The 15,522-nt window shown below is 49.2% G+C and overlaps 1 protein-coding gene across 4 annotated transcripts in view; it reads right to left on the bottom strand.

Annotated features, from left to right (window-relative positions):
- Nucleotides 1-389: 389 nt before the first annotated feature.
- Nucleotides 390-15,522, bottom strand: part of BCORL1 (BCL6 corepressor like 1) — a 62,506-nt gene continuing 47,373 nt past the window's right edge. For all 4 annotated transcript variants that reach the window (XM_047081938.1, XM_047081940.1, XM_047081937.1 and 1 more), the window contains 5 exons: nucleotides 14,926-15,092; nucleotides 13,809-13,954; nucleotides 5,745-5,822; nucleotides 4,541-4,694; nucleotides 390-1,080 (listed from right to left, as the gene is read on the bottom strand). In XM_047081938.1, coding sequence (XP_046937894.1) covers nucleotides 798-1,080; nucleotides 4,541-4,694; nucleotides 5,745-5,822; nucleotides 13,809-13,954; nucleotides 14,926-15,092 — 828 coding nt within the window. In that variant the 3' untranslated portion in view covers nucleotides 390-797. The remainder of the gene's footprint in view (nucleotides 1,081-4,540; nucleotides 4,695-5,744; nucleotides 5,823-13,808; nucleotides 13,955-14,925; nucleotides 15,093-15,522) is intronic.

Here is a 15,522-nt window from a genome sequence, read left to right as displayed (position 1 = left end):
CTCACTAGCCCCTCGCCCTCACAATCCACCCCTCCCCAGAAACCTCCCTAATCTCGAGACAGGGCTGCTGTGAAGGGCAGGTGGTAAAACAATTAAAAAATGGGGGGGGGGAGCACCAAAGCCTCAGGATTATCCTCAATCCCCCCAGCCCCAGGCCAGCACCAGCCACCTTCATCAGTCACGGGTCCTCGGCCCCCTGCCCCACCTGCCCCCTCCCCAGTGGGGTGAAAACAAACCTGGGAGTAACTGTCAGAGGGAGGGGGCAGCTCCAGAGCTTATCAAGAAAGACAAAGAAAGGAGGTGAAGAAAGTCCCTCAATACAACAAGTTGTCTCAAATCGTCACAGTGATACAGACTTATCAGAAACCAATGAAACAATACAAATTAAATACTAATAAAATAAATACTATGGAAGACAGAAGAACACAGGGGAACGGAGGGGGCGCTCAGAGATTTGGCCTTTTCTCATTTCTCCTCCGGACAGGCTGAGGCCACACCCCAAGGGACCCTGGCACCACCTCCCACCATCCCCGGGACCTCTTGCCCTCAGACGTGGAATTCAACTTTCCACCCCCATCACCAACCACAACAACAATGACGATGACAGGGAGATGAGAACTAATTATAACCAGAAAAAAAAATCCAGTCACTAATGCTGGCATTGATAAGGCGGCTTCTTGTTGGTCCGTATTATTGCCTCATTCTGCAGTCTGGTGCTCGGTGGGGGAAAGACATGGGAAGTGGGGAAGGGTGAACTTGGGAGGAGAAAGAAGAAAAGGGAGGGGCTGTTTTCCCGGTCAACTGTTCCACGGCTGGAACTCCACCTCAGACCCCAGGAGCCGAAGTAGCTCTGGCTCATACCGCACCAGCTCCACAGTCTCAGAGGAGCCTGGGGCAGATCTGTCGTCCATGCCTCCGGGCCTCTCGGCTGGGGTCAGAAGCTGACTGGAGGCCACCTGCCGGTAGAACTCGGCCTTGGGCAAGGTGGCAATTTCAAAGTGCGGGAACCGAGCCTGAAAGATCCTGGAGGAAAGCTTCAGCCTCTTCAGGACATCGGTAAAGAGGAACCAGTTGCAGGGCCTGGAAGAGGCAAGAGTAGGAGTTATGGAAGAGGCCTGGGGGGAACCAGTGGGGTGCCAGGAATACTCTGGAAGGCCCAGGAAAGCTGCCAGTTTGGCTACCTGTCCCCCACCCCCAAACTAAACCATAGGCTCCCTGGGTGTCACTGAGGCAAAAATCTCCTGTGCTAGCCTACACTGGCTGAACCAGCTTTCAGCTCAGTTGTGAGCATTCAACCCGTGACTACCTCTTCCTTTTAAAATAGTGGGAGCAGGAAGGAAAGGGACCTTCCAGAACCCAAAACTCTTAGCAGGCATCCCCAGGCCTTCCCCACACCCCGTGACCTGGAATTAACCATCTGCTGGGACCAGTTCTTTCCTCTACTGAGCCCTGCTACCCCGTCTGGTTTCCCTTTCCTGTTCTCACTCCTGTTTCCCGTGCCTCTTCGTTCTCCAAGACCTTCCCCAACAGACGGGGAGCCGTGGAGAAAGGCCTAAACTGTGGGTAATCTAAAAGGCATTTCTCTTTGGCTCTGGAATGCATTAGACAAGTTTTTTCTCCAGCGGCAGCACCATCGTTTCTGCAGGGCCAGAGCTCACGTTACAGCCAGTCTGACTCTGCTGAGCACACCCGACTGGCCTGGGCGGCAGCCTGGGGACAGCTGGGAGGGGTGCCGGGGAGGCCGATCACGGGCCATGCGCTTGCTTCAACTAAACCAGGAAGAGACACTGCATTCCCCTGATGATGGTCCTGTCTCCAAGGCTGTCCATCCTGGCCATTGCCCTGTCCTACCAGCAGCATTTGTGTCAGCCTCCTAACTGGTCTCCCCCCAGCTAAGAGTCTCCCTGCTGCACCCCCACCTACCCTCACTGCATCCGTTACTACCCCTTTTCTAAAAAAGAAAATCTGGCCTTCTCACTCCCTAAACTGCTTTCCATGGATCCCAGGTACCTCCAGCAAAGAAACCTCCACATTCATTACCATGATATTATGGCAAGACCTTTCAAACATGACCCTATTCAACTCTTCAGCCCAACCTCTCCTAATAACACACACACACTCACACACACAGTGTACCCCACACCCCACCAAGTGCCAGACATTTGCTGAAGGACAAGCCCCACTTTCTGAACTTGTCTGTCTCGTGCCTCTGCTTGTGCCTTGCCCTCCATCTTCCCCTCCTCTCAGGCCCAGCTCAGGCGCCATCTCACCTGTGAAATGGGTTGTTCCCATTTCACAAAACTGCCTGTTCATCCCATCTTCCACAGTGGCATGGCGCTTGGTTCATACCCCTTTTATAATACTTAGAACATGACCCATTTCAGAAAGGATACAAAAGAAATGTAAACTGTGGTTTTCTCTGTGACACAGGAATGGGAGCTCAGGGTGGACTAGAACTTCTATTATTCACTTGACACCTTTCTGAACTGCATTAAATTTTTATAATAATAAATCCACTTTGGACATATTGTCTTTTATTAGAACTAATTGTATACTTGTCTGCCTCCTCCTCTAGACTGGAGATTCTTTGAAGGCTGTATTCTGGCCCTCAGGGTTTGACTGGTATGCCTGCTGAAGACACGTTTATAGAATTGAGTGTTTTCTTTTGGGGCACCTGGGTGGCTCGGTTGGTTGGGTGACTGGCACTTGGTTTTGGCTTGGGTCATGGTCTTGTGGTTCGTGGGTTCAAGCACTGCATCTGGCTCTGTGCTGAGGGTACGGAGCCTGCGTGGGATTCTCTCTCTCTGCCCCTCGCCTGCTTGCTCACACTTTCTCTCTCAAAATAAACTTTAATAAAAAGAACTGAGTGTTCTGTACAACACCTACCACTTCTACCCAGACCCACAGTCCTTCTCCCTATAATGCAACACTCTTCCCTGTGACACTAACCCCTTTTCTCACACCATCAGGAAATGGAATGCTCTAGGTTCAGAGGAAGGGACTACAGACACCATTCCCTTGAACCATCACTTTCAAAGAATGGAAAAGACCCCTCAGAACATTAACACTTGGTGGTCAGAATTCAGCTTTGCTTTGATGACTCGAAGGCACTTCGGTGGGTCATCATTCTACACCCTTCCTACTTCTTGAAGAACATTCATTTCACAGTGTGCTGCAGTGGTGGGCAAGGGCAGATTCAGAAGAGGCACAGAAGGATGTAATGTCAGGAAAACCAGCTTTGCCCATACCAAGTTCTCAACTGAAAACCTGCCTGCTGCTCGGGTGGCTGAGTGGCACGTGGCTCTCAGTTGCTCTGTGTTCTGTCTACACCTGATGCACACTAGCCTGGTCCTTCTACTGCCTGGAGCCCAAGATCCTGTTTCAGAGAAGGAGGTGCTGAATACTCTGGAGGAATTAATTAACTGTGCAATACTATATCTCAGAGGCCTGGCCCCACCCTCTGGGATCAGCTGATGCCCAAAAGAATAAGGACCAAAAGCCCCTGAAACTTGATCCCAACCAGTGTCATCATATAGGCTATTTTTATTCTTATCAGCCCCTGGGGGAAGGGATGCAAAGAAACCATGGCTGGGTGGTGAATGGTTAGAGTAGTCAACTTGAGGGACTCACTTGAAGGGCTCCTAATCCATTGTGCATCCCTCTCTCGACCATGTGCACTTCATGTGCCTTCACTTTTTTAGAAAGACAGGGTCTAATGTTTCCAAAATAGGTATCAAAGAACAAGTACCCTTAAAAGTATCTGCAAACATATTGGAAAAGAGGAAGAAAACACCTAATGGTGGAGGCTGATAATAAAAAGACAATTCATTCTGCATCCTCCTGAGCAGCACTGCCACACACTGCCATCCGTAAGAGCCAAAAAGGACCATGGCCTCCAGGCTGCCCCTTCTGAACCCTCAAATCAAGATTTAACTGGGTTCGGTCTAATGGTAAGCATCAAGTATATTCTAGTCTCCAAAAACAGGTGATGCCTGCTAACAATACACACAGTGATCTGAGATGACAGCACTGAGGCCATCATCTCGCCAACATTAAGGCTACAAGAAAGCAGCCTGTGGATTACTTAAGGACCCCAGCAGCCCCTTAGCTATGGCAAACATATGTCCCGGCTTTTCCAAGAATCTCAATTTCAAATATTCTGTCTGGCTGTTCCCAGAAACCACAGAAATGTTCCAGAGACTCTAATAGTTCATCAGCTCAGACATCTCCCAGATCATCTCTCACACCCAGGAACAGCAGAGCAATTCTTTAGAGAGTGAATCTAGATTCTTTGAATCTAGATTTTGGGTTTGGGAAATACATATAGTCAATATACCTAGAGCTTACAGCCTCTGTTCTGAATGTAACTAATCAGGGCTGGAAAGTCAGGCTGGCCTTGGTCATATGTCAGGTTTCCTAAGCTCCAGCATATGCTCTTCAGGTCTCTGCTTCCTTCTGGAGAACTCCCCCATTCCCAAGGAGGCAGGCTAGGGGTTGCCAGGATCCTGGCACTCAGTCCCTGTAGCTCTTAGACACTTACCCGCGGGACACTGACACTTGGAGGTTGTAGCAAGGGAGAAGAGGCTTGTCTGAGAGCTCAAACATAAAGTCATCCTCTTCCACATCATCTCCTTCTTGATCAGAGTTCCCAGGAGGGTTATGGAGGAGGTCACAGGCAAAGCCATCTTTTTCTTCTGTAAGGATAGCACATGGGATATGAGGACTTAGCTACGTGCACAAAACTGAAGAAAAAAAAATGTTTCAACAAGATAAAGAGGCACAGAGGTGGGTGATTAGGACATAAGCAACAAGTTCAAAGACCCCCAGTTGGGGCCAAGTTTTGCTGATCCCATGGCTCCCATCCTTGGGAGGGCATGTGAAAGTTCTGTCCCTGGAAGACAGTAGTTTCTGGCCAGAAATTCATTATACTCCACCTTTCAGCTGGAAAACAGCCAGATGCTGTAAAGGACCAGCCTCTCGGCCTTTGGAAATGGAGCCCGATGACACTACCAGCAGTCAAAGGCAGGGTAGAAACACCTGCCATGCCTGTGGGGCTCTCAGGAGCCCCGAGGGGCCACTCAGTCAGTTCCCATCCCCAGCTACGTGTCTGGGTGTGGCATATTTCATTCCATCCCAACCTTCTCCAAAGCTCCAGCTTCCCCAAAGCTTAGGGGTGGACACCTCCCCCAACCTGCAGCCCCGGCCCCAGGAATGAGTGCTAGCTGACTGCCACAGAGAGAGACGCTTCCTAGAGAGAAAAGCTTGGGTCAGAGGCTAAGGGCCTGGGAGGCAGCAGCTGTCTCTGAAACTGTGCGTGGTGGGAGTAGGGCAGGGAGAGAATGATCATGGCCAGGTGAGGGGCTGGGTCTCTCTTGAGTGTGAACAATGCCGGAAGAGATGACAGTGCAACACAGGGGCTTGTGGCAGGGTTAGGACGAAGCAAGGGAGGAGAAAGGCACTTGGAAGAGAGAGAATAAAAACAATAGCCAGGGCATAAGTGGTGGAGGGCAAATGAGGGGTGGCTTTGTGGCATCCCTGGTTTAGGCCAATGTATTCTGAGTCTAGGGGGAGCATGGGCTAGTGTTCGGGTTGAAAGGGTGTGTAAGGTTCTGTAAGTTACTAACAGGTGCAGAAAGGCAGCCTCCCTTCTCACCCCCGTCTTTGAGAAGAATCCGTGAAACCCAAAGCAATCCCCCATCTCTGGGCCACAGACAAGCATGGGAGGAACCCGACTCAAAGCTTACCCAACACAGAACTGCTGTAGAAGTCCCAGGACACACCAGGGTCACCCTCTGCCCGGCCCTGAAGATCTGAGAGGTGATCTGATGAAAGAAGAGAAGGCAGTGAGACAAGGAGGGTGGGCTGGAGGAGGGCCTAGAAACAAAGTACATCTATATGGGGCCAGGAGAATGGGAGAAGGGAAGGAAGGAACACAAGAGGGTCTGGGGGCTAACAGGGAGAGATATGTTTCCTGCTGTCAGTCAGAGGTTGCCAACCAACAGCCAGGACCCAAATCTAGCCCACTGACGACTTGGGGTTTGGCCCAGTGTTTTAAACCAAAAAAAAAAAAAATATTGAACATTTTAAAATTTAGAGATTTCACCTAAATATCTGGATTTCCAACTTTTCTTGAAAAAAAAATATCAGAAAATCTGGCAACACGGCATCCCACATTCCTGCATGTCAACAGTTGGCTGGAGGGAGAGGCGACATGTGCGTTCTCCTGTTCAACAGTCCCCACCCAGCCTGCTCTGCTCTCTTACATGATCAGCCTGAAGGCATTTAGATCTGGGATCCCTGCTTTTAATGGTATAGGGAATGGACTCTCCCAGAACAATCTCAGACCTGTCCCAAGATTTCAATTCCCTGCAGGTCACGATGTTCATACAGCCAATCAGGATCTCTCCAATTCAAAGTAAGATAAGGCAGCAGAATTCCTTCATCTTTGAAAAACATGGGGGAGAGGGCCACGTGTACCCTCATAAAAACCTTTTGCTTCCACTCGTAGGTGTATACCCCCAAAGAATTGAAAACTGGTGTTCAAACAGAAACTTATACACAAAGGAATGTGCATAGCAGGTCTACTCACAATAGCCAAAAAAGTGGAAACAATCCAAATGCTGTTAAGCTGATGAAGGCATAAACAAAACGTGGTCCATCCATATAATGGAACATTATTCAGTTATAAAAAGAAACAAAGTACTGACATATGCTACAACATGAATGAACCCTAAAGACATTATACTAAATGAAAGAAGCCAGACGCAGAAGGCCATATACTGTATAATTCCATGTATATAAGATATCGAGAACAGGCAAATCTAGAGACAAAGAGCACATGGGTAGTTGGGAGGGAACAGGAAGTGACTGCCTAATGGGCAACGTTTCCTTTCGGTGTGATGAAGAAGTTCCGAAACTCAGTAGTGGTGATGGTTGCACAACATTCTGAATGCACTCAATGTCACTTCACTGTACACTTTTTAAATGGTTGAAAGAGTAGGGAGCACCTGGGTGGCTCAGTCCGTTAAGCATCTGACTCTTGATTTCAGCTCAGGTCATGATCTCACAGTTTGTGAGATAGAGCCCCAGGTCAGGCTCTGTCCCAACAGTATGGAGCCTGCTTGTATTCTCTCTCTCCCTCTCTCTCTGCCCCTCCCCCACTTGCTCTCTCGTTCTCAAAATAAAAAATTTTTAAATGGGTTAAGGGGCACCTGGGTGGCTCAGTTGGTTAAACGTCTGACTTCAACTCAGGTATGATCTCACAGTTTGGGAGTTCGAGCCCTGTGTCCAGCTCTGTGCTGACAGTGTGGAGCCTGGATCCTGCTTTCAGATTCTGTGTCTCCTTCTCTCTCTGCCCCTCCCTCACTCGCTGTCTGTCTCTCTATCTCAAAAATAAATATTATAAAATAAAATAAAATAAAATAAAAACAAGACAATTAAAAGGTTAAAATAGTAAATTTTATGCTGTAAGTATTTTGCCACAATAAAAAAAAATTTAGGGGCGCCTGGGTGGCTCAGTCGGTTAAGCAGCCGACTTCGGCTCAGGTCATGATCTCGCGGTCTATGAGTTCGAGCCCCGCATCAGGCTCTGTGCTGACTGCTCAGAGCCTGGAGCCTGTTTCAGATTCTGTGTCTCCCTCTCTCTCTGACCCTCCCCCGTTCATGTTCTGTCTCTCTCTGTCTCAAAAATATATAAACGTTAAAAAAAATTAAAAAAAATTTAAACCACCTTTTGCTTATTTGATAGGAAGCTAGACGTCAGGTCACCCCTCTGCCTCCTTGTCTCCTAGCTAAGCATCACCTAGTAGAACTGCTTCACCTCTCAGCCACACATGTATAAAAGGAGATTTTCATGACAAATTCAACTGTGGCATCTGTGGGCACATGGCCCAGCACAGTTGGCAAGCTGATTTAGCTCTATAATCGTTGCTACCAGCGCTTAGGTGACACCCAGGCAAAAGTACAGGAGAGAGTCCAAAGGGCACAGGTGATGTGAGGGAGCCCTCTGGAAACCAAATCCCAGGAGGAAGCTGGCGGCCACTCCTAAAGGCACGAAGCCAATCCCCCCTGATGAAATGCACCACTGCACTCCAATATACTTTCCTTTTGGGTCGTACAGTCTATCAGCAAAAATGCCTATTAGCTGTTGTGAGCTACTGAAAGAAGTAACTTTTTAGCAACCTTCTACGAGATGAAGGGTTTCTTCCGGTAGGAAAAGGCAGCCAGAGAGAGCTTTCAAAATAATGGCTGAGCAGCTACAGTGGAAAACCTTTAGTCACGCACATTAGATCTTTTTTATGTACTCCACAAAAAAGTCTTGAGGTCATGACTGCCAGTTTCTGTGCTCTTCTGGGCCCCTGCCCCCTGAGAGTTGGAAGGAGTTTCTTTAGAAAGCATCTGTCAGTTAGGTAGGTGCCTATTCTGTGCCTGGCCTTGTGCTAGGTGTCCTGGGAGATGGAGGCATGAGATCATAAGTCTCCAAGAGGCAGGGAATATATATGTCTGTCTTGTTCATCATTGTCTCCCCATGGCCTGAGACCAGGTGCCTGGCACATAGTAAGAGCAAATAAATATATGGAGAAGACAGGGAGGGAAGGAGGAATTACTATAAGGCAAGACCTAAAGCCTGCTTAACTGGCATGAGGAAACACCCGTGCTCCAAGGACTGTCGTCTCCCCAGGAGATCACATGAGGATTCCATCAAAGCCCTAGTTCACCACATTCTTGGGGCTCCTCTCTAGGGACTGCCTTCAGAGCCCCCAGAACATTCCACTAATTCTCCTCACTGACAGCAAATCTTTGTCATTCTCAGGTGAATATGCCTTTCTGAGGCAGCCCAGTGTGCATTGGCACGAGCAAAGGTACAATCCTCTGGGCAGGCCCATGAGCTGCACGCCAGAAGAAGCTCCCACGGTTGCTTGATGGTGTGCCTTCTGGTCATGTTTCCTCATAGGCCTTAATGTACAATTGGGACAGAGAGGGACATTTCTCTCCCTTGACTGTCCCCCGCCCCTCCTATAACTTTCAGTCCTTTAGTCTTCTCCTTTCCACCAAAAAGTGCCCTCAACCCCGCAATCCTGCCCCTGGGTATATATCCACAAGAACTGAAGACTGGTACTCAAGCAGATGCCTGTACACACGTGTTCATAGCAGCACTGGTCACAACGGCCAAAAGGTGGACACAACCCAAATGGCCCATGAACCAATGAAGGCATAAGGAAAATGGGGTAGATCCATACAATGGCATACCCTTTAGCCTCAAAAAGGAAGGAAGTACAGGGTGCCAGGGTGGCTCAGCTGGTTAAGCTTCTGACTCTTGATTTAAGCTCAGGTCATGATCTCATGGTTCATGGGTTCAAGCCCTGCATCGGGCTTCGTGCTGACAACGTGGAGCCTGTTTGGGATTCTCCCTCTCTCCCTCCCTCCCTCTCTGCCTGCCCTGCGCGGGTACACACACACACTCTCTCTCTCTCTCTCAAGTTAAATAAATTAACTTTAAGAAAAAGGAAGAAAGTACTGAAACATAGTACCACATGGATGGACCTTGAAAAACACAATGCCAAGTGAGAAAAGTCAGACACAAGAGGCCCCATGCTGTATCATTCCATTTATATGTGATATCCAGAATGGGCAGGGCCATGGAGACAGTAAGTACATGGGTGTTTGCCAGGGGCTGGGGGAAGGGGGGAAATAGAGAGCAAATGCTTAATGGATTTGGGGTTTCATTTTGGGGGTGATGAAAAGGTTTTGGAACTAGACAGAGGCAGTGGTTGTACAACATTGTGACTACACTAAACGCCACTGAATTGTTCCCTTCTAAATGGCTGGTTTTATGTTATGTGAATTTTGCCTCAATAAAAGAAAATTTTTAAGTACCCAAGGTGAGCGGTCACCCTGGCAATCAGAGTTTCTCTCTTTCTCAGGGTCCTGTCATACCACTCCCCATGTCCTCCAACCAAGTCACTAGCCGAGGGACATGAAAGGAGAGGAAAAAAAACAACAAGTGGTCTTCGACATGGGGTCATATGGCAGAGGTCTCAGGCAGGAAAAACAAAAACCTGTGATTCAGTGACCTCGGGTGGTAAACTGCTAACCCTTTCATCAGTGGAAGAAAAAGCAGTCCTGATCCTTCCTCGGATGCCCCAAAACCAAACTGCTGCAACTCCCCTCGGCCCCCACATACTTTCTGACAGATGAAAACGAATCTGTTTTCCCTTGACTAGCCTGGGTATTATTCTTTTCTTCAAAGGGTCAAAGGCAAATCAGTCACATGCCTGCCTGTAATTTGGTCCAAGGAGGAGGTCTTCCAAAGGCTTCTTGGACAGTTGCATGGCTTGGTGCCCCAAGCCCAAGGACAAGGGAGAAAAGGTTTGCGTTTTGACCTCCAGTACCCAGCACTGTACCTGAAACCTAACAGGGCTCAATAAATACATGGATGGATGAATGGAAGAAGGGGTGCCACTGTATCCTTCATGATCTCTGGAGAAACGGGCCTCACTTTAAGCCAACTCAATATAGAAAAATCCACATTTACAACCCAGATGAATTACCAGCATCTTCTGCATTGCAAAAGGATTCACTACAGGATATCTGTAAATAGTGACATTCCTTTGTATATTTAAAAGAGGGTTTGGTTCCCAGACTTTTCCAGAACAGGAGCCTTGCACAAAGAGAAGGAAGCTCCACACCAGGAGCAACAGTGAGGCTCTCGCTCATCGTTTCCACCTGCAGAAAATGGAGCCCTTTGCACCCTACAGGGATTCGCCTTCATTTTCTGCCCAGTGGGATATCCACCAGGGGAGGGAGAAGACAATTAATCTACAGAGAGTCTGGTCAGGCAAATGTTTGGGGATGAAAAGCAAAAAGCTTTTTAAATACCTCTGCCCGACAGGCAAAGTTAAAAAAAAAATACATCTAGAAGTCCACCCAAACGCATCCAGATTTAGGGGCTGGGGCGGTGGGCAGTGAGGGAAATGCTTCCCACACTTCTCAGCCCATGGCGCTTCCTCCAGCCACTAGACCACCCTGTCCAGTGCTTCTGTGACATCTGGTGTGGGTGGGGGGGATGGCTGGGATTAATACAAAAGAGAAATACTCAGTTTCAAGGAATTAAGCCCCTGATGATAGTTACATAATATTGTCAATATGCTAAGTGCCACTGAATCATTCACTCCCAAATGGTTATATTAGGTGATTTTCACCTCAATTAAAAAAAAAAACTGAGTATTGTCTTCTCATCTCCCCAAAACAACCTCTGGGCCCAAGTTCCCTCTCTCAGGAGCCTGCTGACTCCTGCCAGTGTCTGCCTCCCTGGGGCTAGGGCCAGGTGCTGCTAGCACTTTCTCAAACAGCCAGAAAGAGATCTGCGTCTGAGCATCACTTGGCATTTGCATGGCAAAGAGGTGGCCCTGTTCTAACACTCCGTTCAGTTCAGTTCTGGCCCCCATGATGAAACTGTAGCTCTGTGCCTAAGAGGTTGAGAAACAATGTCAAGATCTGCATGAAGGTGTTTGGCTTGGACATGCTATCAAGTGTCAGAATTAAGAGAAGTCTTCTCATGGGGCGCCTGGCTGTCCCAGTTGGTGGAGCATGCGACCATTGATCTCAGGTTTGTGAGTTTGAGCCCCATGTTGGTTGTAGCAATTACTTAAAAATAAAATCTTTATAAAAAAAAAAGTAAAGTCTTCTCTTGACTCTGCAACATGAGCTGGCATTCAGGTTAGTTTAAGGAGGCATCAAAAGGCTGGCTAGTAGGGGCCCCTGAGTGGCTCAGTTGGTTAAGCGTCCGACTTAGGCTCAGGTCATAATCTCACAGTTTATGAGTTCGAGCCCCACGTCAGGCTCTGTGCTGTCAGTTCAGAGCCTGGAGCTTGCTTCAGATTCTGTGTCTCCCTCTCGCTCTCTGCCCCTCCCCCACTCATGCTCTGTCTCTCAAAAAATGAATAAACGTTAAAAAATTTTAAAAAGAGGCTGGCTAGTAGCTGGGATTAGCTAACAGAAATGGGAAGAGATAAAAATGGGTTTGTTTCTAAATTTTTAGTTACTGAAAATGGTCTCAACATTCGAATTCCTTTGGGATTTTGGAGAAAGGGTCGGGGAAGAAAGGAGTTTGTCCGCTTATTGAGGTGGTCAGAGATGACTTTATTTGGATCCAGAGGGTCCCAAGACCCGCCAGAGGGCAGTCTCTAGCACAGAGAGGCCCTGGATTAAACCTGTTGGTCAGAGACAGAGCTTCATGCAGTGCTTTTATCATGTTGAGAAGTTCTGGATGTTCATCTGTGCCAGCTTCCCCTGGGAATCAGCTGGAGTGCAGACAGCATGTGTGTGTGTATCTAAGACAGTGCATGTGGCACATGATATGTGAGAAGGGGCCCTGAGCCCCCAAGATGGTGCAGCCAAAGTGAACAAGAGTCATCACTAGTCCGGGACAAATGACTGAATGAGCAACCCCAAACTGCTCTGCCCTTCACAGACAGTGGCTTGGGACAGCCCCAGAGCTGGGGGGAGGGAAAAGGCAGTCCTGCCACCTGGCTAGAGGGGGCTGGGTCCCACTGAGAGGCCTGAAGCCTGTACACAGTGACCAATGACTGCAGGGTTTGGCGGCTTTACTGGGGGCCCAATGAAGGATGGCTGAGCAGGAAGGAGTCAAGGCCTCCCTCCACGGCTTTCCATCACTTCTCCCTTAGCTTTTATTTGTATCAAGGTGGTGCTTCCCACCTAGTCCTCCTTCCATTGGGACCTTTAGTTCACATTCCTTTGTTTCTTCCTCCATCATCAGCTACCTAGTTAACCTTTGTTCAATAAATAAATGATCTCCTGGTTGGGAGCCCAGAACTGTATTTGGGGAGGTGGGGATTCAGGACTATCTAGGGCCACAGCCCGGGTGAGAGTCAGTGGCCTTGAGCAAACCCTTTGTCCCATAGGATCCCAGTCTGAAAGAGGTTCAAGCACAAACAATGAAGCCTCCACAGAGGGTCAGTGAGACACTGCCAGCGGCTCCTTCTGTTGGGCACTCTGGCAGTGTGAAGAAGAAACTGCTAGAGCAAGGGCCGAGCTGTGATGTCACCAAGGAGGCGGAGTTCCTTCATCCAGAGGTCAAGTCTGAGGAGATTCCCAGTGAGCATGCCCACACTAGACGTACCTACTTCTGTCCTCCCCACTGCCCAACTTGGTAGAGCTACCTAATTGCAGACAAACCATGGCTGTCCACTAATGAGAACATAAATGCATGTTGGCTTGTGGCCCTTGTCATGGGCCTGAATACCAGACACTCTTCCAGAGGGGTCAGGTGACAGAGGAAGAAAAAGGTACAGGGGGGTACAGAGGGAACATCAGTTACCAAAGGCAGGGGCTGTGAGAAATACAGCATTAGGAGGGGTCCTGAAGGTTCCACTGTGATCACCAACAAGGAGAAAGTGCAAGAACAAAAGCAAAATGCTAAGTGTCATTTCTTAGTAACTAACATCCTGTTCAAAACATGGGTCAACACACTTTGCCCCCAGTGGAGCTGCTGCCTCACAAGGAGGCCTACCTCACATGCCTAGCTAGGAAGCAGGTCCCTGTGGACTACCACGGCCCCGAAGAGGATGCATGCGATATGGACACTCATAGTACCGGAACAAGAGGAAGTGGACCTTTAGGCTTTTTCAAGTGCATAGAGATTTCAGAGACACTTCAAGGAAAGCCTGCAGAGGGCTGACACCTCTCATGGGAGTTGAGATGGAGAGAGATGAAGAATACCTCCTCAGGAGTTTAGGAATTGGAGGCTAGCCCCAAGGGTGATGGCTTCAAGCCTGGGCTGTGCTTACCGCTGAGAAAACGCTTCATGGTGTCACTGCTGGCCAGCTTCATGGCTGTCTGTCCCGAGTAGGTGGCCAGTGTGGGGTCGGCCCCATAAGACAGCAAGAGCCAGATGGTCTCCAGGTTGTCATTGACCACCGCATCATGAACTGGCCTGCAGAGATGACACAGGGTGAGGACAACAGGGCCCAAGTGGGAGCCTGGGTGTCTAGGCCTCAGACTACTTCATCAGGGGAAAATAAAATAAGATGACCCTAGGATAATGTGGGCAAGACTTAGGGCAGAGGAACCACCTCTAGCCTGCACCCCTCATCATATCTCCCTATGTCCTTCTCCTCTCTCTGTGCCTCTTTCTCCCCACCCCCCATTTTTCTCTCCAAGGTTCCCCCTACATTTTGGGACAGTCCCTAGGGTACCAAGTAGCTTCACTGGTAGCTCTTGAGTTTGGGAGAGAACAGGAAACCGACCAAGGATAATCTTAAAGCAGATGCTGAGGGTATGAACAGAAAGATCTGGATGACCACCCTGGAGCAGGAATGAGTAGAGTGGCTCCACGCACCAGGTAGTGGCCAATCAGAGCCTGCATCCTCTGACCCAAGTCTCCCTACTTGATATGCAGCTCATGTCTCGATGTTGCCCAGGAAGTAGGCCCTCTGATAGAGGGGAATGGGTGCAATTTCTTTAAGACCCAGCAGGTATCTTTTTTTTTCAAGTGTACAGACATCAAGTCAAGAATCAAATCTGGGATGTCACCCTAAGGTCAGCCTCCCAGTTCCTAGAGCCCAAGATGCTGCCTGAGATAGATGCGCCACCAGGAGGATTTGAGGGACGCCCGAGTGGTGTTCCTGGTAAAGCTGCACTTGATGGGATGATCCCTAGATGACCCCAACCTGCCCTTAGTCACCAACGTGGATGGGCCAGCCAGGAACTCATCCACTCCTGCCCTAGTGGGCACTCCTGCCCCTCTGCAGTCTGCAGCCTTCTTCCCAAAACACCTCCTAACAAGACCTCTCTGCTACGTATAGCCTGGTGTAGCCTGCTGTGAAAGTCCAGGCTGTAGCAAGCTCTTCTGAGTGAGGGGCTGAGCTGGGGGTGGAGGTGGGGGGCGGGGAACGGCCTTCTTGCCTCGTGCCATCCTGCGCGCTGCAGTTCACATTAGCCCCGTGCTCCAACAGGATGTTCAGGATGTCCGTCCAGCCCCTGGAGCAGGCCTCATGCAGGGCCGTGTAGCCAGCGTTGTCGCGGTGATTCACGTCCTCACTGTCTTTCTGGAGGCAGTAGAGAACAACGTCCTGTGGGGACAGGGAGAGCTCCATGAGCAAAGAGAGGCCTAATTCTTGACATCACTCCAGTTAGCTTCAAAGCTCTCCAAATGTCGGGAGAGTAAGTCTTATTCCGGGGACTAACAGACAAGTCTCAAAATCGTTTGTCACCCAAGTCAGTCCTGAGGTCCATTTCCACGGCCTCGGCTCTGGGCTATTTTCTTAGCAGCGGGGAGACATTTCTTATGACCAATGATACTCACTCATCTTGGTGTGGGTTGTTGGGGTGAGGTCCTGAGAGAGGCTCACTGCCCACCATGAGGTCGAACTCTCAGGCCTCAAGTCCCTGAGCACTGGTTCCCTAGTTTGGGGCTTTGCAAGACAGCACCAGACCACAGAAATGAGACACGTGGTGGCAAGCACAGCCTCTGGTAGTGATTCGAGAACAAGGAAGAAGAAT

The sequence above is a fragment of the Lynx rufus genome, unplaced genomic scaffold (genome assembly GCF_022079265.1).
Source record: "Lynx rufus isolate CCGP_SWC_20201006 ecotype Redwood Valley unplaced genomic scaffold, mLynRuf1.p SCAF_19, whole genome shotgun sequence".
Classification (NCBI taxonomy): Eukaryota; Metazoa; Chordata; class Mammalia; order Carnivora; family Felidae; genus Lynx; species Lynx rufus.
The sequence above is the reverse complement of the archived record's forward strand: the minus strand, read 5'-3'. Positions and strand labels throughout refer to the sequence as shown.